The 26,197-nt window shown below is 40.6% G+C and overlaps 1 protein-coding gene across 1 annotated transcript in view; it reads right to left on the bottom strand.

The window, feature by feature from the left end:
• Positions 1-26,197, bottom strand: part of Vps13c (vacuolar protein sorting 13 homolog C) — a 157,683-nt gene that overhangs the window by 12,676 nt on the left and 118,810 nt on the right. Inside the window, exons 64-79 of the mRNA XM_038321759.1 lie at positions 24,290-24,416; positions 22,444-22,679; positions 17,143-17,284; positions 14,857-14,997; positions 13,517-13,598; positions 13,295-13,364; positions 12,473-12,584; positions 12,246-12,359; positions 11,089-11,228; positions 8,748-8,829; positions 7,139-7,252; positions 6,302-6,377; positions 5,525-5,688; positions 5,189-5,234; positions 1,988-2,111; positions 1,417-1,531 (exon numbers count right to left, since the gene is read on the bottom strand). Coding sequence (XP_038177687.1) covers positions 1,417-1,531; positions 1,988-2,111; positions 5,189-5,234; positions 5,525-5,688; positions 6,302-6,377; positions 7,139-7,252; positions 8,748-8,829; positions 11,089-11,228; positions 12,246-12,359; positions 12,473-12,584; positions 13,295-13,364; positions 13,517-13,598; positions 14,857-14,997; positions 17,143-17,284; positions 22,444-22,679; positions 24,290-24,416 — 1,885 coding nt within the window. The remainder of the gene's footprint in view (positions 1-1,416; positions 1,532-1,987; positions 2,112-5,188; positions 5,235-5,524; positions 5,689-6,301; positions 6,378-7,138; positions 7,253-8,747; positions 8,830-11,088; positions 11,229-12,245; positions 12,360-12,472; positions 12,585-13,294; positions 13,365-13,516; positions 13,599-14,856; positions 14,998-17,142; positions 17,285-22,443; positions 22,680-24,289; positions 24,417-26,197) is intronic.

Raw genomic sequence — 26,197 nt, 5'->3', positions numbered from 1 at the left:
ACTACGATAATTAAAATCAGTAATTATAAAGTACGCAGAACCAACAATGAGGCTCAGTTTTTCAAAAGTATTCTGCTAAAGGCTAAAGATGCAGACCACATAAAATTACTTCATTTATTTAGCCATAACTGAGTTAAAAAAAAAAAAAGAAAAAATACTGAAAAAACATACTCCTACAATTCCTATGCCAGGTCTCATCTCAGGTCTAAGAACAATCTCAGAAAAATTGACATATTACTCATTAACAGTCCCATAACTTGAGTAAATTTGGGTGACATGTGGAGCATAACTCTACATAATTCCATCATCAAAATGCACAAATATAAAGAGACATTCACTGCAAAGAGCCACCCTTCTCAATTCATCTGTTCATGAACAACCCAATACACAAAAATGATAAAGTTCCAAAACTGTAGCAAAATATATGTTCTAGGTTCAATACCCTTTGACCCCCAACCCCAAACTGGCAAAGTTATTTCCTGCACCTTTTACACCTCTTAGATCTGTGTAGAATTACAAGAAGCCACAATTTTCAACCATGGCCAAGCCACTATTATGAAGAGTTCAGATAGAAGTGAGAGTTATAAAGGAAATCTCATTAAAATCAACCCTCAGTCTGATTCACACAGTTAAGTAGGAGCAGTTTGATTTGAGTTTTAGGGATGGAATCAGGCAGTACAGGAAACATTTACTCCTGTGTTCCCAGTTCTTGCTGTGTAGGCAGAAAAAGAAAGAAAATAAAGTTAGAAGCGTACAAAAAGAGAAAATGTAATCACATACAATGAAAACCAAAGGCTAAGAATAATTAAGCCCTCTTTATCAGAGCACAAAAATATTAATAAGTTTCTGTTGAGAGAAAGCCAGTCATGGGAGAATAGCAATTTAATGTATATATTATTTAAATATAATGATACTATAACCAAGATGAAATGCCAACCTATATTAATTTTTAAATGTTTAACAAGATTATAATATATATATAAGTGTATAATCTCTTTTTCTCTCTTACAGTCCTGTTTACCAGAATAAATTTAGATTTCCACAGTAAGAGGAGTAAGTCCATCTGGCTGAGGGCGAAGGAAGCTATGGAATTCCAACAATTAGCCACAAAGCAAGAAGCCAAACCTAAGCACAATGACTAGGAGCTGCTGCAGAGACGGTGAAGCAGCCAACAGCTCCTTTCAAGACAGTCTTCTCTGCACAGAAAAAGCCTTGTGCCCTTTTCCTGCCCTGTGCAGAAAACAGTTACCAGCTACTTCCCCTTAACATGCCAGATCATCATACAAAACAATAAAGTCTCCTCTACAAACCATGGGCGATTCCTTCAAAGACTCATGATTGGGTCCTTGAAAATCTACCCATGAACTCTCAGTCCTGGAATCTTTCCATTTCACAGCCATGAAGAACAAAAGTTACCTCTAATAAGTCGGAGCCCTCAGACTCCTGCCTGTCATATGGACGGATGATGCCATCTTCGTGGATCAGACGAGGTGGACGGAGACTGGATACCTCCTCAGTGGATTCTGCTGCCCTGAATGAGAGAGCAGGAAATATGTGAGAATCTTTTAAAATCAGACAAATTCATGTTGATCAAACTCGCAAATAAATAACTAAAAACTATTAGTAATTTATAAAACGTGTTCAAAGTGAAGAAGAAATTATTAAAGCCTTGCCTAATGGACTCTAAAGTAGCCACCCTTTTCTTAAAGAAAGAAAATGTCAAGTTATGAAAGGTCACGGACACTTTGTATCCTTGCTATCAGTGCCTGGCGTAAGGGAGGTACACTTAAAGTGCTGAATAAATAAAAACTGGGCCATAAGATTTATTTTTTCATATTCCTTTCCATGGTACTTTGTCTCATAAAGCTTCCATAACTGCCAAGGTTCAAGAGCCTTAAGAACAGGCTAAATACCCAGCCCAGTCATATGTTCCTAGAAGCAATAGATACACACAACACAGACCTCCCCCCCATGCAGATGCCGTTACCTCTGAATGCCTTGGAAGGTGCTGCTAGCCATATCTATGATTCCGCCAGTTGGACGAGCCACAGCACCCACGAGCCCTTTTCCAATCCCTTTAAAGAAACCAGCAGCGCCCTCCTTCTTGGCTCCTTTAGGAAACCAAAGACAATGAATAGGCAATGATATTTTAAGGTAAGTTCAACAAAACCCCAAGCCAACTCAGAAGCCATGTGCCATTTGGATATCTGGGGAAGGTACAGTCATCTTAACATGATGATGTGGTTGTTCTCAAAGCATCCTCGTCACAGATTCCTGCGAAAGCCAGACCTGCTGCAGCAGACACTTATGCTAAGGGTGGGCAGCAATCCTCAGAAGACCCTGAGGTCTACACAGACTCAAGAGGCACTGATCCATCTCAGCCAGCAACCGTTCATTCCATCACAACCATTAGGACATCCAGACAGTATATTAAAAACAACTCACAATTATTGAAAATTCTGTTCACACACTATAAAACTTCCAATATATAAATTAAATGCTTTCAGTGTATTAAGAACGGTACAATGGGGCTGGAGAGGTGGTTCAGCAGTTAATAGCACTAGCTGCTCTTCCAGAGGACCTGGGTTCAGTTCACACTTGTCTAGAACACCAGTTCCAGGGGATCTGACTCCCTCACACAAACCTACATGCAGGCAAAACACCAATGCACGTAAAATAAAAATAAATTAAAAAAAAGAATGGTACATCATTACCATCAATTTTAGAAAATCTTTGTTGTCTCAGAAAGACACTCTGCCTACAGTCCATCACTTTCCCTTTTCCCCAACTCCTCATCTGACCTATCCAATTTACCTCCTCTCCCCCCTGCTCTCCCTTCAGACTCGGGCATCACCTAGAATACTTCCTATGGAGTTGTTCTTCTGGACACTGCATCCCAGCAGCATTCACTGTACTGTCTATCATGACCGGGCTATTTTTTTTTACTTAGCATCATGTTTCCTAAATTCATCTATATTGTGGCATGTACTACTTCTTGGTTTCTGTTTATGGCTGAATAATATTCCATTGAGCACATATGCCATATTTTATTTATTTATGTATTGATAATAGTCTTTCCATGTTTTTGCTACAATCAATAATGAAACTTATGGATGTTCACATGTAAGACTTTATCTGAATGTCTGTTTTCAATACTTTAGGATACCTTGCTGATTCGTGGTACCTCCATGTTTAACTGCAGACGAACAAGCAGAACATTCTCCTCTAATGGCAGCACTACTGCGTGTTCCTAACCTCAGCCATCAAGATTCCCATTTCCCCACTCTCAGACTAACTTGACTTTAGGGATCCCAATGGATGTTACGTGGGATCTCGTTTAGATTTACATCCACACCTCCCTGACGACTAATAAAATGTGTCAGTTCCTTGAGGAAAAGTCTATTTAGATCCTTTGCCCATTTTAAGTCGGGTTATCTTCTTATCATTAGCACCGTATTATTCTTCTTTCTATAGTCAATATTTAAATCTCTGATTAAATATAGTTCATAAAAACGTTCAGCCCACTTTGTGGATCTTTTTCCTTTTATGATAATATTCTTTCAAGGGATGATTTTTTTTTAATTTTGGAAAGCTGTCTTTTTTTATTCCCTCATGGTATATTCTTCAACACATAAAAATTAAAATCTTGGTGAGTCTAACTTATCTGCCTTTTCTTTTGGGACCCACACCCTGGAGTCCTGTCTAGAAGCTCTCTGCCAAATCACAGAACTAGCTGCTGCGTCTGCTTCAAAGTTCTGAGTTTCGGTCTCACACTCTGGTGTTTCAACCACTGTGGGTTTATTTTTTACAGGCAGTCTCTATCAGGGCTGGATTACTGTTCTCCACATGCAGATGCGCCAGCTGCTGAAGCCATTTCTAGATTCATCTCAACACCCATCTCAGGGATCTAGATGCAGTCTTGCAAAGCTCACTGACCTACATGCCTGCCTTCCTGCCAGAATGATTGCTATGTAAGCTTTCTGGAGCTTTACGCTGAAATAAGCTTCAAAATTTGGACAATCAAGATTGCTGGGACATGTGAGTCCTCCAACATTGCTTTTTAATTTTTACGGACATTTTAGTTATTTTAGATCTTGTGAATTACAATTAAACTTTAGATTTAACTCATCAATTTCTAAAAAAAAGAGGAATTTTGCTTAAAAAATGTACAAAGAAGCAGGTTTTTTAAATAACAGAATGAATATATATATGTGTGTGTGTATATATATATATATATATATATATATATATATATATATATATATATAGTATATACATAAAAGGAAAGGGATGGGAACATGAGGGATAGAGAAGGCCGAGTTGTGGAAGGTATGAGGGGGAGAGCAATGAAAGGGACATCTTGATAGAGGGAGCCATTGTAGGGTTAGGGAGAAATGTGGTACTAGGGAAATTCCCAGGAATCCACAAGAATGATTGATGGCCCCAGCTAAGACTCCTAGGGACAGAAGATGCCTTAACGGACCTTCCTCTATAATCAGATTAATGACTACCCTAATTGTCATCATAGAACCTACATCCAGTAACTGATGAAAGCAGATGCAGTGACCCACAGCCAAGCACTGGGCTGAGCTCCTGGAGTTCAGCTGAAGAGAGGAAGGAGGGATCACATGATCAAGGGGAAGGGGTTAAGATCATGATGGGGAAAACCACAGCTGTCCCGAGCTAGTGGGAGATCACAGACTCTGAATGGATAGCCGGGGAACCCGCATGGGACCAAACTAGACCCTCTAAATGTGGGTGACAGTTATGTGGCTTGATCTGTTGGGGGGTGGGGGGTGATGGCAGTGGGACCAGGAATTATCCAGGGTATATGAACTGGTTTTTGGAGCCCATCCCCTATGGTGGGAGATCTTGCTCAGTCTTGATAAAGGAGGGAGGGGCTTGGTCCTGCCTCAACTTGGTATGCCCGACTTTGTTGACTCCCCAAGGGAGGCCTTACCCTCTCTGAAGAGAGGATGTGGGAGTAGGAAAGGGAGAGGTCAGGTGAGGGAGAGTGGGAGGGAGGGGGAATCGGAGTTGGAATGTAAATGAAAAAAATAAAAAAGAGTAAATATCAGAACTATATAAAATTCAATCGGCAATCCTCTCAATCAAACACCAAGAAGCAATAGCATCGGCATGCACACGCCCTTCATCTCTGTACAGTAGGAAAGTGTTCTCTACCTACCTTCCACAGGCTTTGTTATTATTCCAGTCACCCCACCAACAACTCCCTGCAAGAGAAATCCACCATCAAGTCTCCAACAAATGGAAGGTGCTTAACACTAAACCAACCACTAGAGGTCTCCATAGACATACTATATTTCTGTTTTTGCTATTGTTTTGTTTTGTTTTTTAAGATTTGAGGACAGTGAACAACACACACATATAAGTTAGCATTTTGATTCTGCAAATATTAAATCATTGGAAATTCAAGTTAGAAATAATCATAAAGCAGATGGCATTAGTTTCACAGCTTCCATGCATCTGAGATAGAGTCCTCAAGACTCAATAGGAGACTCACTCGCAGGAAGCCCTTCCCGCCTCTGGCCAGACTGTCTCCAAAATCTTTAGGCTGTCGACCCATCTCCTCTCTTCTCTTCTGCTGATACTCTTTGTCCATTGTGATTGCTGCCAGGCCCTTCCCAACAGAACCAGTGATTCGAGATACGACTCCCGCAGCACCACCTAAAGAGTACACGGAGAAGTCAGCCACAGCGGCACATACCCCTCCTTTAAACATGAAGGGGAAGCCTAGCCAAAAACCTTGTTTTGTAAGGCGTGTCCCCCTTGGTCTAAAGGCGTGTCCCTCTTAGGCGTGTCCCTCTTAGGTGTGTCCCCCTTAGGCTAATATTGACTTATAAAATCTTGCGGGCCTGCGGCCCGCCTGCTCTTTGTTTTCCTGCCCTCCTCGCTGGAACCTTGGATTTGTAAGTTCCCTTTCCTTTCCTTTATTAAAATTGACTTATATATATTAAAGCTTGTCTGGTGAATCATAACTGCCGATCAACCACGCACCTTCATAAACAGGTACCTACTCACATGTAAATACAAGAATTACTATGACTTTTTGCCATCAAGTGGAGTAACATAAGTTTTAAAGCACATTTACCCAACATATGAACACTCAGAACCCAGGAGGCCACTTTAAAGTCACACCCCAGGTGAAAGAAAGGAAATGTGCATTCAGAGAGATCAATAGGAAGGGGAACTCTCTTACTACATATAACCACTTGCTTTCCAAAGACAATGCACTTTAGAGTAATAATTACATACATATATACACAAAGGTCATACGCACCTACTGTGTGTCCAAAGAGACTTCTTACCCCAATCACTAATCCTTCAGCAAATTCTTCAGGGCCTTGAACAGCACCCTGATCCAAAAAAAGTTGAGAATTAAACTTCACTAAGTGTGAGACTTCTAATCTAGCATTTCGGGGATTCCACGACAACAAATAATGTATAAAAATCCGCAAGGGCTGAAACCAAAGCATTTCCACTCTAGCTTAAATTCTGATAGATTATAATGATGGTGGCTAAGAATAGTTTCAACCTACACAATGTCAACAGATCCTGCTAGATGAGCATTGCACAGGTGACAGTCACTGGCCTTGACCACAACGTGAAACTGGCTTCGCAGTCAGTTCAACTTCCACTGGAGTGCAAAAGCCAGCTGTGCTCATAGGACAGGGTCCACGTTGTTTGGCTCTCCTTTCTCCCTTATTCTCTCGGCATGGTCCTTCTAAAACCCTTACGACTTTGAACTTCTAGACTCCTGACACAAAGGTGGATTCGTGGGACGAGAGCTCCAAGGTGGACAGCTGACTCCTAAGACCTCACTCTGTCCTCTCGGTGGCAGCAGAAAGTCATCTGTAAGCTACCAAACTCTCAGACACTTACACAGAATAACAGAAAACTCAGGTATCTTTCATTGTCCAGATAAGCATCAGATGTGTTCGATTAAAGTAAAACAATCTTTCAATGTCACCTAAAGTACTTTAAATAAAAACAGAAAACTAATTTTTTTTTATTATTTGAAAATTATCCCACTGCCATATACAGTTAAAACACCAACACTTGTCAGTAGAGAGCAGAGCGTCTGTTTTGTACACATACAGAACTAAAAGGCCAGTACCTGGAAGGGCTCGTAGAAGAATGCTTCAACTCCTTCAGACAGGCCCCTAATCAGTCCAAACGGGTTTCCAAGCACGTCTAAACCCAATACAAGCACATACATCTGCTTCAGGAACTAAAGAAGAAAAGACAGTCAGCTAAGTCCTTTCCAGATATGGGAGAAACATTAGGAAGTAGCAGGAAGGGGGGATGGCAGGAGGAATGGAGGTCAAGGACAGCGTGTACAATAACCACCCACGCCTCCACAGCCTAGTGTCTCACTGTGTGAGCCTTAAATCAAACGGCTACATGTTTGAGACATCGGTCAGTCAGCAGACATGTGACCTCAGACAAGTTACTTGTTAATCTTGGCCTTGCCAGCTGCAAAATGGAAGATTACACTGACATTGTATGGAAGAGTATGAACAGTAAATGAATATAAAATTCAACGGCCATTGGTTATCATTATTATTTTATCATTATTAATTAAGGCAAAATAAGGAAAAGGTATACTTGTTTGAATCTACCATCTATGTGCATCACAAAAAGAGTAATCTCCCAGCAGAGGACAGAAGACAAATGCCACCCTGCAGTACTTTGCAGCAACTGTACCAGAGGCTTATAATGTTGCCCCTCCTTGCCTACATAACCAGCTCACACAGTACCTGGTACACAGGAGGAAGCTGGCTTAGAGGCCCTCCTGCAACACCCTGTCCTGCATTTTACATTTCCTGAAGCAGTAAAGGTATCACAGAAAATGGAAAGGGGCCTTGGAGGAAAACATTTTAAAGAGTGCAATGGAAGGCAAGCTAGAGAAACAGAAACTAGCTGGATGCACAAGAGCTACACAACATCAAGCCAGCTAAACCCAACAGGGATGGGCAGGGCACCATGAAGTCCCACCTATCACTGGGAAACTTTGGCAACTGATGGCTACCAAGGAAGGAGAGGAGTCAATTTTCATCAGAGATGTGGCCACTAAAAGCCACCCACAGTCCAGTAGATGGTCCCATACCCATGCACACCCAGTAGCACTAAGTGAACTCTTGGGGAGGGGGCGAAAGAGAAGATGGGAGGGAAAGGGGGTGAGGAGTAATTAGAAGGGAGGAAATGGGGGGAATGAATTAAGTAAACATATATGCATGTATGAAATGTCCAAGAGGAAAAAGCTAGGATTACTGAGAATATCTTGTATCCCTTCTTGATATGAATATCTAGGCTGCAATAAAAGAAATCAGTTCACAGTAAGACCAGCATAAAATTATGTTTGAGCCATTGCATCATAATGAAACAAAAGAAAGTTAATCTAGAGTAAATTCATTTTTTAAAAAATAAGAACTGAACTTAGATACTTAAGAAAACCACTAAGCAATGCTGAGTCCAATGGCACATGCCTGTAAACCCAGGTCCGGGCCTGAGAAAGGAAGACTGGGCATTCAAGGTCAGCCTCAGCTATAATGTTTACGGCCAGGCTGGGCTGTACAAGAACAAGTCTCAAATAGCCAACAACAACAACGAAAAAGCCTCAGAGTTGTAAGACTGAAGTCGATCACAAACCTTCCCACACATACTAGTGTCTCACCCACACACTCTATGAAGTGCGTTCCCAAGCTACCGTGGCAAGAAATTACCTGTTCACTGTAGTGTCTAACAACACTCCACATGAGCTGATCTCTCTTGTAAAACTGATAGCGGATCTCATAATAAGCAAGTCTGAGGGAGACAAGGGAAAGAGTGAAGCCTCCTACAATGATAGTCTGAGAAACTTTCAGTAGCAGCTAATTCCACTAACATTTAATTCATACTTGCTATCTTAATATTGTGGTAACAACACGGTTACAAAACCAGTAATTCTCATGTAAGATTTTTACAGATATATAAAGAGGAAAACAGTTTTAAAAAGTCAACTACAGGGCTGGAAATGTAGAACAGTGGTAGAGTGTTTGTCTGGCATGTGTGAGCCCCTGGTTCTATCAGTAGGGAGAGGATGCATGCACACGCACACATACACCTACACTCCTGCACACACCCAAAAGTAACAATAAAATGACACAATGACATGTTAAATTTTTAAGCTTTTTCTTACTGCCTCCCTTTTCTGGTTTTTTTATTTACTTTTCTATGCGGCCATAAAACTTAAAACATTCTGTATATCACTTTTAAACTCAACATTATGAATTGTGTATTTATATTTCTTAAATATTTTTTCAAAATTTCCATAAGCATTTGAATGTGTGTGTAGCATCCCATCATACAACGGAGTCACAGAGAACAATCCCTGCTTTTAGACAAGCCAAGGTTGGTATAATAAAGGGTGTTGCCAGGTACACAGTAGGGATACCTCTTTGGTTGCAATTCCGGATCATTTAATAACTAAAACCCCACCACCACCACACACACACCTAAAAATAACTGAGTGCTCAACAAGAAAAACCCTGAAGGCATCTATGTGTGTATATCTGCATGTGTGTGTATATGATATGTATTTATGTATACATATATGTTTCCATTCATAAAATTAACATTTTAAAAAGTACCCATTTCTAAAATTTATCTCTCTCTAGCATTAATTATTCATGTTCCGAACGCTTCACTTCATTTATATGTATGTCTGATAGCAATGGTGGCCATCTCTAATGCTTGCCTGCCACTTCCATTTTCTTTCTGGGACGCCTCCACACAGTCTGTGTCTGGTCTGTCCCTGACTCTCACAACCGTGTTTAACCCTGAGACGAGAGCCATTGCCCTGTCCTATCTGCCATCCTATTCCGCAGCGTGGTTTTGAGAAAAGTGTCACTTGGGGTTGCTGCTTTCTTTTCAGCTGTGGAGAGTAAATTCAACGGCTTGCCACCCTCTTCCTCTCCGTGCGCCAACATGCTCCCCCACCACACACACACGAGTTCTACCACTGAGCTAAATTCTCAGCCCAAGTATTTAACTTTTCCACAGTCAAACCTATCTTGTATTTTCCACTGGGATTTTCTCACTGTGAAAAGAAAAAAAGAAAGAAAGAAAGAAAGAAAGAAAGAAAGAAAGAAAGAAAGAAAGAAAGAAAGAAAGAAAGAAAGAACCAAAACCCAAAAACCAAAACAAAACAAAATAAACCTCTACTCGGAGATTTGATAACAGCTTCTTTTACTTCTGTGTTTATGAGTGTCTACCTTTTTTTTTTTTTTTTTGGACAGGCTCTCACACTGGTCTGGAAACAGCCAGACACATAGACTTGACTGCTGCCGAGTGAGAACCAGGACCCACCTGCCTCCACCTTCCCAGCACCGGGCCTGTAAGTGCACACCACCACACCTGGAATTTGTGTGGGTTCTGGGGACCAAACTCAGGTCTCATGAACTTTACCAGCTGAGCTTTCTCCCCAGTCAATTTGAATTTTACATCTTTCTCTTCATTTTCTCTGAAACTTGGCACAGACATGAGATGCGGATAATCTAACAGGGCTTTTATCTCAGGTAACTGCTTCTGTCAATGCCACTGTGGGCCACTCCATTCAGTAGAAGCTGTGGAGTGCAGCTGGAGCTGGCAAGCACACACAGCCTCCTCCTGAGTGTGGTGACGGGTTCTCACTACACTTTACCACATACCACACTAGAATCTCCCCCCGCTACATGTTTCTAAATAAAACTTAATACTAACACAAGTCAATTGATAATATACACTTCAAACAAATTCAGTTTTTATGAAATATTCATGAGTTACCAAAAACATAACTTGAGTTTAACTAGACACAAACCACACTCTTCAAGTCATGAGCAGGAAGACCCATGCATTCTCTAGGCTAACACTGCACTAATGGCGAGAACTGATATTATCCTAAAGAACCTTGGGTAGGGGTGGTTCCCGACATGTACTAACAAGGGTCTTACTTGAATATGGGTAGGGGTGGTTCCCCAGGCACTAACAAGGGTCTTACTTGAATATGGGTAGGGGTGGTTCCCCAGGCACTAACAAGGGTCTTACTTGAATATGAGGTCATCCACATCAGTCAGAGTGGCACCTATGCTTTTCAACAGCAGGTTCACAGAATGAATTGCAATCATTTCCTGTTTCTCTTTGTCTGATTCCTCACCTCCAGAACCCAAAGACAGACTCAAATGCAACTGAAAGAAAAATAGCATTCAATACATGAGAAGCTCAAAGCTGTGTAGACACAGGAATTAGATCTTCCAGCACCACCAAAGGTGCCCTGGAGAAGCCTCCTACAGCCTATTCACATACAACAGTACAGACATGGTGCAGACACATTTGATTCTTGCTATTCTTTCCATTAAATACAAATTGGTCTGATCTAAGATTAAAATTCCATTCCTAAAGTGAGTAAACACCTCTGTATCTGGATGGAGAAGACCAGAATCCTTTGCAAAATGGAAATGCCTGATAGCTCCAAACTAGTACATAACAGCTTAGAATACCAAGTCTGTTTTATGCATGCTGTTAGCTGAACAAACCGGTGACTGTGACGGGCTCTATAGCGCTGTGGACAGTTCCTGAGAATGCAAAGGATCATCAACATTGTAAAGCATTACTTAATTGTAAATCTGGACCATTACACAAGTTCAGTGTTTAAAAGTTGACTGCATTAGTGAATTTACTAAGAAGTCATCTTCCCCACAGGAGCTGCAAAGAACAACAAAAGGGAGAGAGGAAATGGGTTCATAGAGTACAGTCAGGGAAGTAGAAGGTAATTCAATTTTCCACTCCCTTAGGTCCAATCACATTTGGGGAGGAGCGAAAGCACCATGTCAACAGCATAATACCTACTTCAGCATTTTCACAGGCTGACCAGAGCGCCCGTCACAGCTCTGTTTAGACAGTGGTAGTTGCTACAAAACGCAGCAGAAACATTAAACACTGGTGAGCACTCTACGCTTAATTAAGAAACGCCACTGTCAGCTTCTTCCCTGCGTACAGGGGTCATTAATTCAACTCCAGAGAACACGCTCCGGTGGTACCTCTGTGGGAATTATGGCTGCACAGATGCCACAGAGGACTGTCTTAATTGTCACCATTAGTCAAATGAAACCCCATCAAATACCTAATGTAATGAATAAAGCTACACCAGTATACAGACCCTTCAGAAGTTCTGAGGCAATCACACCCATCGTCTAATAACAAACCTTAACAGGAGATATATGGAAATGTTCAAAGAAACTCAGGATCGACATATCAGTCATGGAAGATTCCATTAACTCTGTGTTGAGTGCATCGATATCTTGTTGGATTAACTTTGTCTGAAAAATATTCCAAAAGTTAATTTTTTCTCACTATAAGGCTTAGCTCGAAAATGGTTAATTTAATTTTTTTATGTTATTTTATGTTTGGCTCAAGAAATAAAAATTGTTACCCGTGTTCTTTCAGTTTCAGGGGCAGTTGTTGGGGTAAACAGTGCAATAACAGCTCCAAGGAACCCCTGATCAACTTTTAAAGCCATTTCCTGGATGAGAACCATAAAATACCTATGGAGAAATTATATATATATATATATATATATATATATATATATATATATATATAATGCTTTAAGTTAGGAGTAGTAGTGCACATGTTCAAGTCCAGTGCTCAGAAGGCAAGGGCAGATGGATCTCTGTGAGTTGGAGGACAACCAGGGCTACATGCTAAGACCCTGTCTCAAAAAAAAAAAAATTCTAACCATGGTCATTCCTGATTTTTTTCAACCAAGAGCTACAGTAAGTTCTAAGTTCTTCTTTGTGTCTTACCATTATGCTAATAAAATCAAAGTCTCATAGTGTGGGAAAGACACAGCTGAGAACAGACTGCTGTATCAGCACTTAGCACCCAAAGGCCCACATTTATCATGTCACGGGAGAGATGATAAATGAGAAGACAGCATATACCACCTGACTATTCAAGTGCAAGGTACCTGCTTTAAAGAACACAGCTCACAGATCTGTACTTCACTTTGCATTCTAACTCGAATGAGAGATGGCTAAAGGAATGCCGAATTTTAAAATGTGTGCAGACTACTTTAAAACATATTTAAGCATTAAGAAATTCACCAGCCTCAAACTAGATCAATATATTCATTAGGAAAAGAATTTCTGTACAGGAGCCACTCTCAAACAGACAAACAACAAAAGGACAACAAAATTTATTCTCAAAATGGATCCTCACTGTAATTCCTGGATCAGGACGGGGCTCTACTCACTTGAACTGTAAGACCTGACTGTACTCATTGAACCTTGTGATCACACTCACGTCGATGAACGGTTTGGGCTCTAAAAGAAACACAGCATACAGGAACAAAGTCAACCTTTCCACGAGTCAAACTGGTATCTTCTAAAGTTTTTATGGAAAGTATGCCTGTAGTTCTCTCTCTCCTTTCCTTTCCTTTTTTTTTTTTTTTTTTTTTTTTTTTTTTTTTTTTTACCTGAATCTAAAGCAATGGATTTGGGAGGAGCCACGGGATGAAATGCCACTGGGAACATTGTGCCTGGTAACTGATTGTCAACCTGGAAGTACAAAACATTTGATCGGGTTAGTGTGAGTCAAACATAAACCTCAGCTTCAGAGATGGCAATTAGGCATCTGCACACACAGGAGGTGCCATCAGCAGCTTCACTACATGTGCGTCAGTGAGGCCATGCCTTCATTGGAAAGATTAAATGAAAACCCTCATAGCTGCATTGACCTTTGCAGCACTCTGCCCCATCAAAGCAGATGTCTGTACTTTGGAATATGAGATTCTGACTCTGTGGTACAAATAACATGGAAGCAGGAAGTGAATACAAAATTAGAGAAGGTGGAAAGATAAAAAAGAAACCTAAATAAAACTTGGCGGAGGTGGAGAGATACTAAAGGGAGGGTGGGGGAGAAGAGAGGGAGGATGGAGACAGGACTAGCAAGAAACCACCCCCAAACGCAGTTCAAATAAGCCATGCTCTTGCCATAAAGAAGCCCATTAATTTAGGTCCTCATGACAAACTGGAAGGAACATTTAAGAACAACATAATAGTGTAAGAAAACACCCTTGAAAGGCCAATGGTCAGACTGACAGTCTCAATAACATGCAGTGCTTTCGACTGGGATGGTGAGGAGCTGAATCCACAGGCTGTGTGAGAGTAGGGGAACTGATGGAGGAGAGTTATCTGTCTATGTTACTTTCATTGGTTCATTAATAAAGAAAACTGCCTTGGCCCTTTAAGAGAACAGAAAATTAGGTAGGCGGAGTAGACAGAACAGAATGCTGGGTAGCAGGCAGTGGGGAGACACTTCAGGCAGTTGCCATAGTGAGTCGCCATGCTTCTCCTCTCCGAGATGGATGCAGGTTAAGACCTCTCCTGGTAAGCCACCCCTCGTGGTGCTATATAAATTACTAAATATGGGTTAAAGCAAGATATGAGAATCAACCAATAAGAAGCTACAGATAATGGGCCAGGGGCCAGGCAGTATTTAAATGAATACAGTTTCCGTGTAATTAATTTGGGTAAAGCTAGCCGGGTGGCGGGACACAGCCCGCCATTCATTCTACAGGGAACACACACACACACACACACACACACACACACACAAATTAATAATAATAATACTTATGCAAATGTACATTTACAACTTTATGGCCCAGGGCCTCATGTACACCTCCTCTGCTCAAGCTGCACCCCAGAAGATAATAATTTAACACCAATCACAGCTTTCTAAGAATAAATTAATTCTGATTTCCATGTTGGCTTAAGTGGTCACAGAGATCTACTTAGCAGAGAGTGACGTTACCTGGAGCCAGTATAACCGGGCCCTTAAGCTTCTCTGGTGAGGAGACTGCTTAAACTCAACCTGAATCCCTGATAAGAAGTCCCGTTTAATAGGGCACCGGATAGGAAGGCGCATTTCCATCGGCACTTTGTCAAAATTGACCTGTAAGAAACAAAAGTGCTTTTGTGATGAGCTGGCATCCCCCAGCTGCAACTTAACAGCATTGATTCACTCATGATGCTGCATAAGCAGGACAGTCATCTGTCTGTCTCACCAAGGGAGCTTGCTTTATTCTGTTTCCGTTGTTTTCCTTTGAGGCCAGGTCTTACACTATAGCCTAGGCTGTCCTCAAACTCACAGCAATCCTCCTGCTTCAGCCTCTCAAGTTCTGATACTACATACACGAGCCACCATGCCTAACCAGAAGAGCTCTTTGGGTCCCCTGCGCCCACAGCCTCTGTGGCAGAAGCATCACTTTCCTAAGACTTAGGAGGGAACTAGGAATTCCGAATGCTTTAAATTATAGAAACTGCACTTAAAAGGCTTTACAGTAAAAATCAATAGTAATAGAGAATTACAGACAATTTTTATAGGTTTAATTTATTTTTATGTTTATGAGCGTTCTGCCTGCACGTGTTATGTGTATGTACCACAGCACAAGGTGCCTACGGAGGCCAGAAGAACGAACCACATCCCCTGGAACTGGAGTTAATGGAGGCTGTCGGCTGCCACTGGATGATGGGAATTGAACCTCAGTCCTCTGCAAGAGCAACCAGTGACCTTAACTGCTGGTCCATCTCTCCAGCCCAATCCCAGGCAATCCTTAGGCAAAATGGTTTAATAAAGGAGCTGAGTTTGTTTTTCTATAACCTAACGGCATAAAATTTTCATCTAGTCCATCAACACTGATGGGTGTGGGTTTTGCCCTAAGATGGCAAAGACGAGAACAGCCAAAGTTCAGGCCTGCAGTGGAATAGTCTAGATACGCGGGGAAGCTTCTGGAGACATGGTGTAGCAAAGAGGACTTCGTGTTTTTGCTCTGTGTGACCCATGCAGAGCACACCTTTTTTGTGGGTACTCACCTACATCCAAAAATCATTCTCATGGGATGAAATAATATAGCAAAGTTTATGTATGTTTTTCAACAATGAAACTGTGGTGATATTTTGTTTGTGATGCAACAAATAAAGCTTGCCTGAAGATCAGAGTATGGAGCTAAGCCATTAGTTAGCCATAGAGGACAGAAAGTGGTGACACACACCTTTAATCTCAACACTCAGAAGGCAGAAGCAGATGGATCTCTGTGAGCTGAGTTTAGAGCAAGCCTAGAATACATAGCAAGTTCCAGGCCAGCCAAAGCTACATGAGATCTTGTCTCAATAAAAAAACAGAAAGAAAAAAAACTTAAAAATTAAAAGTGAAAATCACCTTTAATCTTGTCCCTGGGAAGGTATATTGTGGTGATATTTTGCTTGTGATCTAACAAATAAAGCTTGCTTGAAGATGAGAATGTGGAGCTAAGCCACTAGTTAGCCACAGAAGCCAGACAGTGGTGGCCACACCTTTAATCCCAGCACTCGGGAGGCAGATGCAGACTGATCTCTCTGAGTTCAAGGCCACCCTGGGCTATAGATTTTGATTCAGTATAAAAGAGCCAAGTGGTGGTGGCTCATACCTTTAATACCAGTACTTATAAATCACATGCATTTAATCCCAGCACTAGGAAGGTAAAAAATATAAGGCAAGAGGAGATAGGAATTCAGAGCAGTCAGTCTGAGGATTCGTAGAGACAGGTTCTTGTCCCCTTCGGTCTGAGGATTCAGTAGAGGTAAAAGACCTCTTTAGTGGCTGGCTCATTTACGTCTCTGATCTTTTAGCATTTATCCCGATATCTGACTCCAGGTTTTTATTATTAAGACCAATTAGAATTCGTGCTACATGAAATATGTAACATCACAAACTACATTCATCAAAGTGCAGGTGTTACTCAGAATGTGAGAAACTGTTTCCACAGTCATAATAGCTCCATAATCTTACTGAAAACAAGTTCCATGGAACTGACCAGCAAGTAGAACACGTGATAAATATAGAGAAGAAAGCCAGAATTAAATAGTTTCATAACTATGTTTTGATTAAGTATATATTAACAATCTTCCTAATAAATACAGGTTTATTTATGTTTAAGTTAGTTTCTGTACATAGGGCATTAAAAGTTTACTTACTCCAGGTACCATTACCTAGAACCAAAGGACCTACAAAACTGTAAAACCACAAGCTATAAAGTCAGAAAACAACACTTCGGTATACCTCAAAATTGCTGTCCAGCTTGATCCAGCCACGGTCTTGTGAAGCAAGATGCTTCTGATAGGACTGTTCCAGGGACATTATCTGCTTCTGGCTAAATGGCTTCCATTTCTGCTTCGGCTTCATCTCCCAAACGACACCTGAACTAAAATAATTCACAAATAAGACTAAATTATAAGTATATATTTTCATGGGATTGTTACTGAAATTTGTATTTATCTAGTTATCAATTTCCCATGAAAACTATATTGATATGAGAGATGAGTTTAAAACAGCGAATTTCACCTGCCTGAAAAGATGCACGAAGAACAAGGCAAGGGGAAAATATCTTTCATTGCAACCATCAAGCAACTGACTGTTGTTGTTTTTTTTTTTTTTTTGTTTTTTTTTTTTTTTTTACAGGGCCACATACAGAAATTATATGTCGACAATGTCAAGGGAAGAAAAAACCTTCCATAAAATTTTAACTGATATAATTTTAAATATAAAAATAACTAAACACAATTTTAAAAAAACATAAACATATAAAATATTCTTGTGGAGATGTCAACATTTTACATAATTATTGTTCCCAATTATCCAAATCAAGTGCAAGTGATCAACTGTTCAAATGGATTTTTGAAAGTACTTATTGTTTATTTATGTGACTGTGTGAGTGTGTGCTCCTGTATGCAGTGCCCACAGAAGCCAGAAGAGGGCACCAGATCTCTGGAACAGGAGTTAGAGGTTTTTATGAGTCACCCAACATAGATGCAGGGAGTCTACTCTGGTTTATTTACGAGAGTTAAGCACTCTTAACCTCTGATCCCTCTCTCCAGCCCCATATTCATGCTGATTTATAACACACATCTCACCAATCATTTCACAGTTACTTCCAAGTCCTGACATCAATCTATCTGACATCAATCTGAACATTGCGACTATTTTACTCTTTATTTATTAACTGGCAGGGATTTATAAAATTCTAGTAAATTCTTTATGCTGATACATGCCTTTTAGTCTATCAATACATTGCAGAAAATCACTTGCAATGAAAGATTACAAGGAAGCTCCTCAACTGGACAGGTGGATTTTGAAATGTAGACATTTCCTTTGCAAATAGTTGAAGGTTTGAAAAAAATGTCTCTGCAAATGAAGGTTTGTGATATAAAATCTGTCCTCTCCAAACACACGGGAACTGGAGACTTTAACTTAAGACAGACTGATGTGGCTTAGGATTTAAACATTGCCTGTCTTAAAATGAGCTTATGACAACAGAAATTTTGCATAGAAGCACTATTTGACTTCTAATGGTCATTTAAAAGTCATATGGAAACAGTCACTTCCTTAGCAAAAGATGGTTTCCAGTTCCAGTTAGAGCGCAAGAGTACAGGAGGGTAACTCTTTCCCTTCAGACTCTTGCCCCAGAATGTAAAGTGTTCAGTGAGAGGCTTCCATGCTAAGCCCTTCAACTGCTGTGCAGTAAGACACAGGACAGTAAACTTCTATCGCCATCAAAACATCACAGAACCCGTGGTGGTTAGTTTGACAACATACAACAGATTGAAGTACTTCCTACATATCTGCTGACATATAATATAAAAGAACAGAAGGCATGAAATGCTTTGCAGTTCAAAGTTTTATGAACTTGTCCAACTAAGATTCTGTTCCCAGTTGTAATGCATTTCAGACTTCAGCTCAGTCAGGCAGAATTCGTCTTTCTCCTGTTACCTACACTTAAAAGCTGATCAGTCATCATAGGCTCTGCAATGACTTCTCAGATGCACAATGACTGAATGCAAAGAACATCAGCTGACTCCTCAAAGCCAGGGAGCCATCTGTGACTGGCCTTTTATACCTGACTGGTGCTGTTCAGAATGTCCTCAACTCCTTATACAACTGTCCTCACTAAAATGCTAATAGCCTTAAGTTATCATCTCTGCACACATCTCTTTAGCTGCTGCAACCAGAGGGACTCAACCAGCCCATGACTGACGACAAAAGGCTTTCCTTGCAACACTTGACAAATGAGTTCCCCAGAAGCTGACTTTGGCTACAGCCCCATTCATGCTTGTCTTTGTGAAAATGTGTGCTGTGGAGAGATGTTCTGTATCAAAAGTTTCTAATTCTTCCAGCCACTGCTCACCTGCAAACATGCTTAGTTTGGAAGTATCAATGTACTCTATCTCCTTCTGGTACAGCTATAATGACGTTATACAATAAACTAATTTTGTCAAAGATAATGCTCACTCTGCTATGCTCTAAAAGAGGGACATTCAAAATCCATTCTTCTCATTTTCATATTATGGGTATTCAGTGGTAAGTATAAATAAATTAAACAACATAGCAAGACAATGTTCACGGTGATCTATGTGCACAGAGCAACAGTGAGAAAGCAGCTATCTATGTAAGACAATAAACAGGGATATGTTTTAAAGGTTTCCTATCTTTTTAGTATTAAAAACTTTGGTTTGAAATTGAAAGCTACTCATAAACAGGTAGTGGGTAGATATGACTTGTAATTTGTACTTTGCTGAGATATATTAAAGAACACTGTTCTTAAAATAAATATGAATATATAATATTTTAATTTACCTAGCATACTGATACCTACTCATTGATAATGTTACCTATGTGTTGCATAAATCCAACAGCTTTTCCTGATGAAAGCCAAGAAACTTGGGAAAACTTCCTCATGGATGGGAGGCATCTAAATGGACTGTTTCATTGTGGGAAACTGTCCTCTAAATAAGACCTTCATCAAACTCAGTGTGATCAGAGGAGACATGTGTTTTCTTGGCGGAATCCGAACCAGAGGAAATAAGTGGTCGCAAAAGTTCTAAACAAGTACCCATACAAGACTTAGACTCCAGAGCAGACTACTCTCAGGCCACAGTAAGCCTGGCCTACATGCTGGCAGGCACCCTAGTGACCTGGGGAAGGGAGTTTAACATAGAGGCTCTAACATTTCACAGGGCCACCTGCAGCTACTGGTGTCCATACATTCCCTTCCCCACACCCTCCAGCCTGCCTTTTAGAACATAAAAGCAATTAGCTGCTGCTCATGCTGGGAAAACTGCCCCCTTTCTCAAGGGACCCAAACTCTGTCACATGGGCCTGACTCTACTCCAGAGTCCTAAAATGCTGTCTTGGATGCTGGGGCCTAAACTCTCCTAGGAGTGTGCCCTCACCATGCTGTTGTCTGTAAACTTTTAAACCTTTCACTGAATATATGTCTATATGAATAATGTTTAAGCTTTTCACAATGAACAATAAATTTTCCTGCAGTAATCTTTGAAGATTCCACAAAGAAGATGGGGCCCACAACAACAATTCTACCTGGCTGATATGATGTCATTATGCTGATAGCACCACTTTAAGATTGGTTTTGGGTTACAGACTACTCAAGATGATTCCAACTTTGCAGCTGAGATGGTGCACCTTCTTACAACATTCTGGCCAGAACTTCAAGTAAGAACTTCAGGAAAACTCTACTGACTACTCAGAGACTATCTGCAATTGTACCAGACAGTAATCTTGAAGCTTAACCATCATTTTAGTTTTTACAGGATCCCACAGAAATAACACCAACCCCATGACAGCTGGCAGTAATTCTAGAAATGACGTCCCCTCTTCCAACAAAGTTTGTCCTCAGGGTTAGGGACATCTATTAGGGGTTGGTCATAAGTGGTATATGGTTAGGTGGTGAAAATGAGTGAGCTCAGGGATCTCTTTTGATAAAGAAAAAAAGGGAACTGGATGGATGAGGTAGTCGATAGATTAGATTATTACCTGTAAGCTACTATTTATAGATAATTTACATTGGTATAGATTCTTGTATACTGACATAAATTCAAATTATTTGTTATATTGAATATGCTACTATTGCTGTTTACAGTATTTGTGTACCTATGTAAAGTTATTTTGTCATATTGTATGCACGTCTCTGAAAATGGTCTGTCAGTTACCCTAGGCCTTAGCCAAGGTTGTTTGCCCCAAGTTGCAAATGAGACCTTGGGTGATTGCAGGTAGTCCGTTGTCTCTGTCATTTCTTGCACCTTTTGGAAGTTGCTTGATTATACTTCCTGTTTACTCAAGTAATATTATTTCCCTTCTCAGGTCTTTGATGGGGCTGAAGACTAGATCGGTCATATTACTTTCCTCTCATGACTTAGCCAAGTCAAATTAATATAAGACTTAGACTCTTTAGGATGGGATAACTATTGAAAAATTAGTATATGTTTCTTGTTTGATGTTGTTCATGTTGGTTGTAACATAATTTTTATGTATGTGTTTGCCTCTTCTTTTCCCTGGATAATACTTGATATTTGTTCTTATTGTATATAGTTTTGTTTTGTTTTTTTTTAAAGATTTTATTTATTTATTATGTCTACAACATTCTGCCTCCATATATGCCTGCAGGCCAGAAGAGGGTGCAAGATCTCATTACAGATGGTTCTGAGCCACCATGTGGTTGCTGGGAATTGAACTCAGGTCCTCTGGAAGACCTTAACCATGGAGCCATCTCTTCAGTCCTTATATATAGTTTTGTATTAGGCTTAGAACTCTCGTATTTAGACAAAAGGGGTGGTGCTGTGGGAACTCCTTCAGCTAATAGCCTTTAAAATACCAGCCCACTTTGGGCGTGGTCTCATGTATTACAAATACAGATAAAAAACATGCACAGGCCTCTTTGCTGCTGGATTCGGTTCCAGTTCCCAGAACACACAGAGGACTGTGGATCAACTACTCTCTGCGAGTTTATTCCCAGATAAATACCTTTGTTATACTCCATTCTGGGCTACTGTAGAACTCTTTAGTATGCCAACAAATCCTCAACAATTCATCTCACTGCCCTTGAACTTCACATCCCAAACCTTTCAAATACATATCGTAGTACATACTGCTTCCTTTATGAACCTTTTTGTAACTTATTTCTAGTTGTCTTTCCCAAGACATGCCAGTTTCTCCAAATTCCACTGCACAAAATGAATTATTTCCACGGCAGATGCAGGTACTATTTTCAGTTTTTCACAATGTTTTTGTAATTCATTTTTTAAAACAAGAAAGGAGGAAGGGAGGGAGGGAGGACGGAAGGAAGGGCTCACTTCCTTCCCTACCAACTGACAGGAATACTGTGAAGGCACAGATGTACCTGAGTCCTCTGTGTCTCTGGGCCTCTTAGCTGACAGTACAAAGAGTTATTAGTAAATATGTCACACTGAGAACAAGAATCTGTTTATAGTCTCACTAACTGGGTATTATGGACTCTGGGACTTTTAAAGTTTCCTGGCATCTTATCTCCCTTTGTGTGTATATATATACCTGGTGATTCCAACATATGAGACTTCCTGCTTTATTTCATTGTTAACCAGAGAAAGCCCAAGACTGTGGAGAGACAAGGTGACTTCGTGATCAGCCTGTTCCATTTCTTCTGCCTGGAGCGCTTTGGAAACCAAAGCAACATCATCCGTAAAAAGGAGAACCCTCTGGCGCCCATCGAGGAAGGACACCCAGTGTATCTGGATGTTTGCATCGTATGGAAACTGTCCACACTCATCCTGGAAAAAGAAAGACTTTGAGTTAAACTGAATGAAATTTTCAGCCTTAAAACTGAATTTGACAACTGGGACAGATTAGAAAAGCCTAAAATGAATGACTATAAGATAGAAAAATCCAGTCATTAAATTGACATAAAACCAGCATTTATATAAAATAATAGTAACACTCACCAGGTCTAGGGATATGCCTCAGTGGAGAAAGCAGAGTTCTGCAAACAAGATCTAAAGTTTTGAGCTCTAGAACCCATTTAAAAGCTAGGTAGGAAGGGTGGTTGCCTCTAATTCCAGAACTTGAGAGGCAGAGGCAGAGGATTCTGGGGCAAGCTGGCTACTGAGACTAACCACATTAAACGACCCTGTCTTGGTAAAGTGGGAAAAGATTGAGGAAGACCCCAGAAATCAATTTCAGGGTTCTACATGCGTAAGACATGCACTTACATACTACATGTGCAAACACCCATATGAACATATACATATATGCACAGAACATACATATACAAAACCATCAATTTTTTTCCTATTATAGGCAGAGTAGTGCCTTGGTCTGAGTTCCTACCTAGGGCTGACAGGGCCCTGAGCAGGGCACTGAGCACCCTTTACTGGCATCAGTGCTGTCTCCAAATTGGAGAACAGTTCCTGCAAGGAAATCCCAGGATGTTTGAGATGCCAGGACCATGGGACATCTTCAAGTACAGAGGGAAGCTGTTTCAGAGAGAGAGGCTATGTCTGTTGTCAGCAGCAGAGCTGGCAGGGCAGGGCTTCACAGCTCTCTGGGCCTCAGATAATTCCTCTACAGGCCCCAGATGTTGAACATGGAAATGCAGGATTTCACCTTCTCCCTGCTGGGTTTCCTTATTTAGATATGATCATTCATGCTTTGCCCTCATCCCCACCCTTTAGAAATGTAATACTTACTATATGCCACTGTATGTTGGAAATATGTAACTTCTTCATGACTGTCCCGGGGTGGGGGTGGGGTCACAGTTAAGAGACAGCCTGAGTCTCAGAAGAGACTGTACTTACACTTCTGAACAGTGTTAGGGCTGTTAAATACCAGAGGGACTTGTGAAGGTAGGCTGAATGCATTTTACATTATTAAATGGTCGCAGGAGGGAGTCAAGGGATGGAAGACCAGTATGTAAAAGTTGGTTGGGTGTCGGGTGCCAAGTTGATTGGGGTGAGCCTGTGATTATTTTTACCAAGTCAATTAAATAGGCTCTAGAATCATGTTGGAGACAAATCTCTGGACATACAGAGGTGGGTAGATATATCTAAATGTGCATAGCGCCCTTCCAGGAGTTACAGTCCTAGACTGAATAAAAAGGACAAACAAGCTGAGCACCAGCGTTCATCTCTCCCTGCACCCTCACTTCAGATGTGCTGTGACCAGCTGCTTCACCTTCCCTGGCCTGAGGGACTGTGTTCCCATGAATTACAAACGCCCAGACAAGCCCTTTCCTCACTAAAGATGTCTTGCCAGAACTTCATCATAGCAACCAGAAAAACAACCAATACAAATTATTTGCAATATAAAGCACAAAACTAACTTTCTACAAACATTTTAATTCACTTTTGTCCCATGAAGACAGCACTTCCATAACAAACGGTACCTTTAAGAGATCATGCTCTCCAACATTTGATGCATAGCTCCATGTGAGTTTCCTGGTGCCAGTGGGATCTGCCCAGGCAAAGAGGCGGGTTTCTCTTGGCAGCAATACAAATTCCTCCTGTGAGCCACTGAAATGATTGACAGAGGGAAGGTCAGCACACCTTGGCCTTGAGAAACCATAAAGGTGTTCGGAGCTTGTTTAGTAATAAAATACAGCTCAACTCCAAACAAGGGCACTAATATCTTCCACGACTAACAGTTCTGAAGTCTGAGCAGACAGAATATGGCAGTACAGCTCCACTTCTAACTTCAACACCTTCAAAGCTGAGCTGGGAAGGAATACACCAGAGGAACCCATGAAGGCAGATATACCGGTCTATCTGAGTCCCTCTATGAAACGGCTGTGAACAGTCAACATCGTCCATGGCAGAACTTAGTTCAGTTCCTAAGTTTAAAGTTTTCAATCAAATGCAAAAGCTTAGGATTAATACGTACCACAGGAAGAAGAGGAAACAAGAGTCCATCCATTCCTACTCAAAGAGTAGCCTGAGAACCAGCAGCTAAACAAACTAAACTGTAAAGTGCTGAACCTTATCAACATGAACCCATTAGAAATCAGAACAAGATCCCCAAAGAGCTTAAAGTAGCTGTTTAAATTTGAAGAGCTATTGGTTTATAGAGTGCAAACACGTCTCAGAGGAGATAAAAGTAAACCAATTGGATTTTTATCCTAATTTGTGCTTCAGTGTTTCTCCCTGTATTCATATCATGAAAATTAAGAATAGTAAATACAAGGACTGGAGAGATGGCTCTGTGGTTGAGGACACTGGTTTCTCTTCCAGATGAGTGGGATTCAGTTCCCAGCACCCACATGGTGGCTCATAACTGTCTGCAATTCTAGTCCCAGGGGGACAGATGCCCTCTTCTGGCATCCACAGGAACTGCACACATACAGTACTGACATAAATGCAGGCAAAACACTCATACACATAAATAAATAAATAAATAAATAAATAAATAAATAAATAAATAATAAAATCTAAAAGTAATAACAGGAAAACAGAAATCTTAAGTGAATTTGAATATGCATGCATATTTATTTACATGTGTTGCATAGCTGAAAATCTTTAGACATCTCTCCTCAACCTCTTCCTCCCTTATTCTTCCCTCCCTCCTTCCTTATTTTCTTGCCCCCCCCCACCATTGTATTTATTAAGCTCATGGTTTTATAGGCCAGGCAAGTGCTCTATCACTGAGCTATATCCCTGGTCCTTTTTTCATGCATTATTTTGAGACAGGACCTCACCAAGTCACCTGGGCTGGGTTTAAATTTGCAATCTTCTTGCCTTAACCTCCTAAAGAGCTAAAATTACAGACCTGAGTGAGCCATAGGCTTGGTTTAAACTATTTCCACATCATTAAATAATGACATCATCCAGATGATAATATTCATTCCAAGAACAAGAACAAGATTCCTATTACCCCAGTATAGACACAGTACCACAACTCGCAACTCCTTTAACCTTTACTGACCCTACCTCAAAGAAGACGCATTTACAGGGAGAGGTTCACTTACCATTACCAGGTTACAAAGGGAGGGATAATGTTTAATAAATAACTTCACAGTCGTTCATATCATTTTGAAATTTCTAAAACCCCAAAGATTTTCTTATGTTTTCTGTCACGACATTTGATAAAAAGACATATTTCAACCAACTGAGGCCTGAGGCCTTTAAGAGCATCTCCCAGGTTAACATGGTACATGTAAATTTTCCTATAGGTATGTAAATGTTATGAATACTGGGTTAAGACTTGCCAGCATATCAGGAATAAACACCACATGCTCCTTACAGTTTGAAGACATCTGGGATGTGAAACTCCAACATTTTCCAGAAGGGACCGTGGACCA

Source organism: Arvicola amphibius, chromosome 3 (genome assembly GCF_903992535.2).
Source record: "Arvicola amphibius chromosome 3, mArvAmp1.2, whole genome shotgun sequence".
In the NCBI taxonomy this organism is placed as follows: domain Eukaryota; kingdom Metazoa; phylum Chordata; class Mammalia; order Rodentia; family Cricetidae; genus Arvicola; species Arvicola amphibius.
This window is presented reverse-complemented; position numbering and strand designations above follow the sequence as displayed.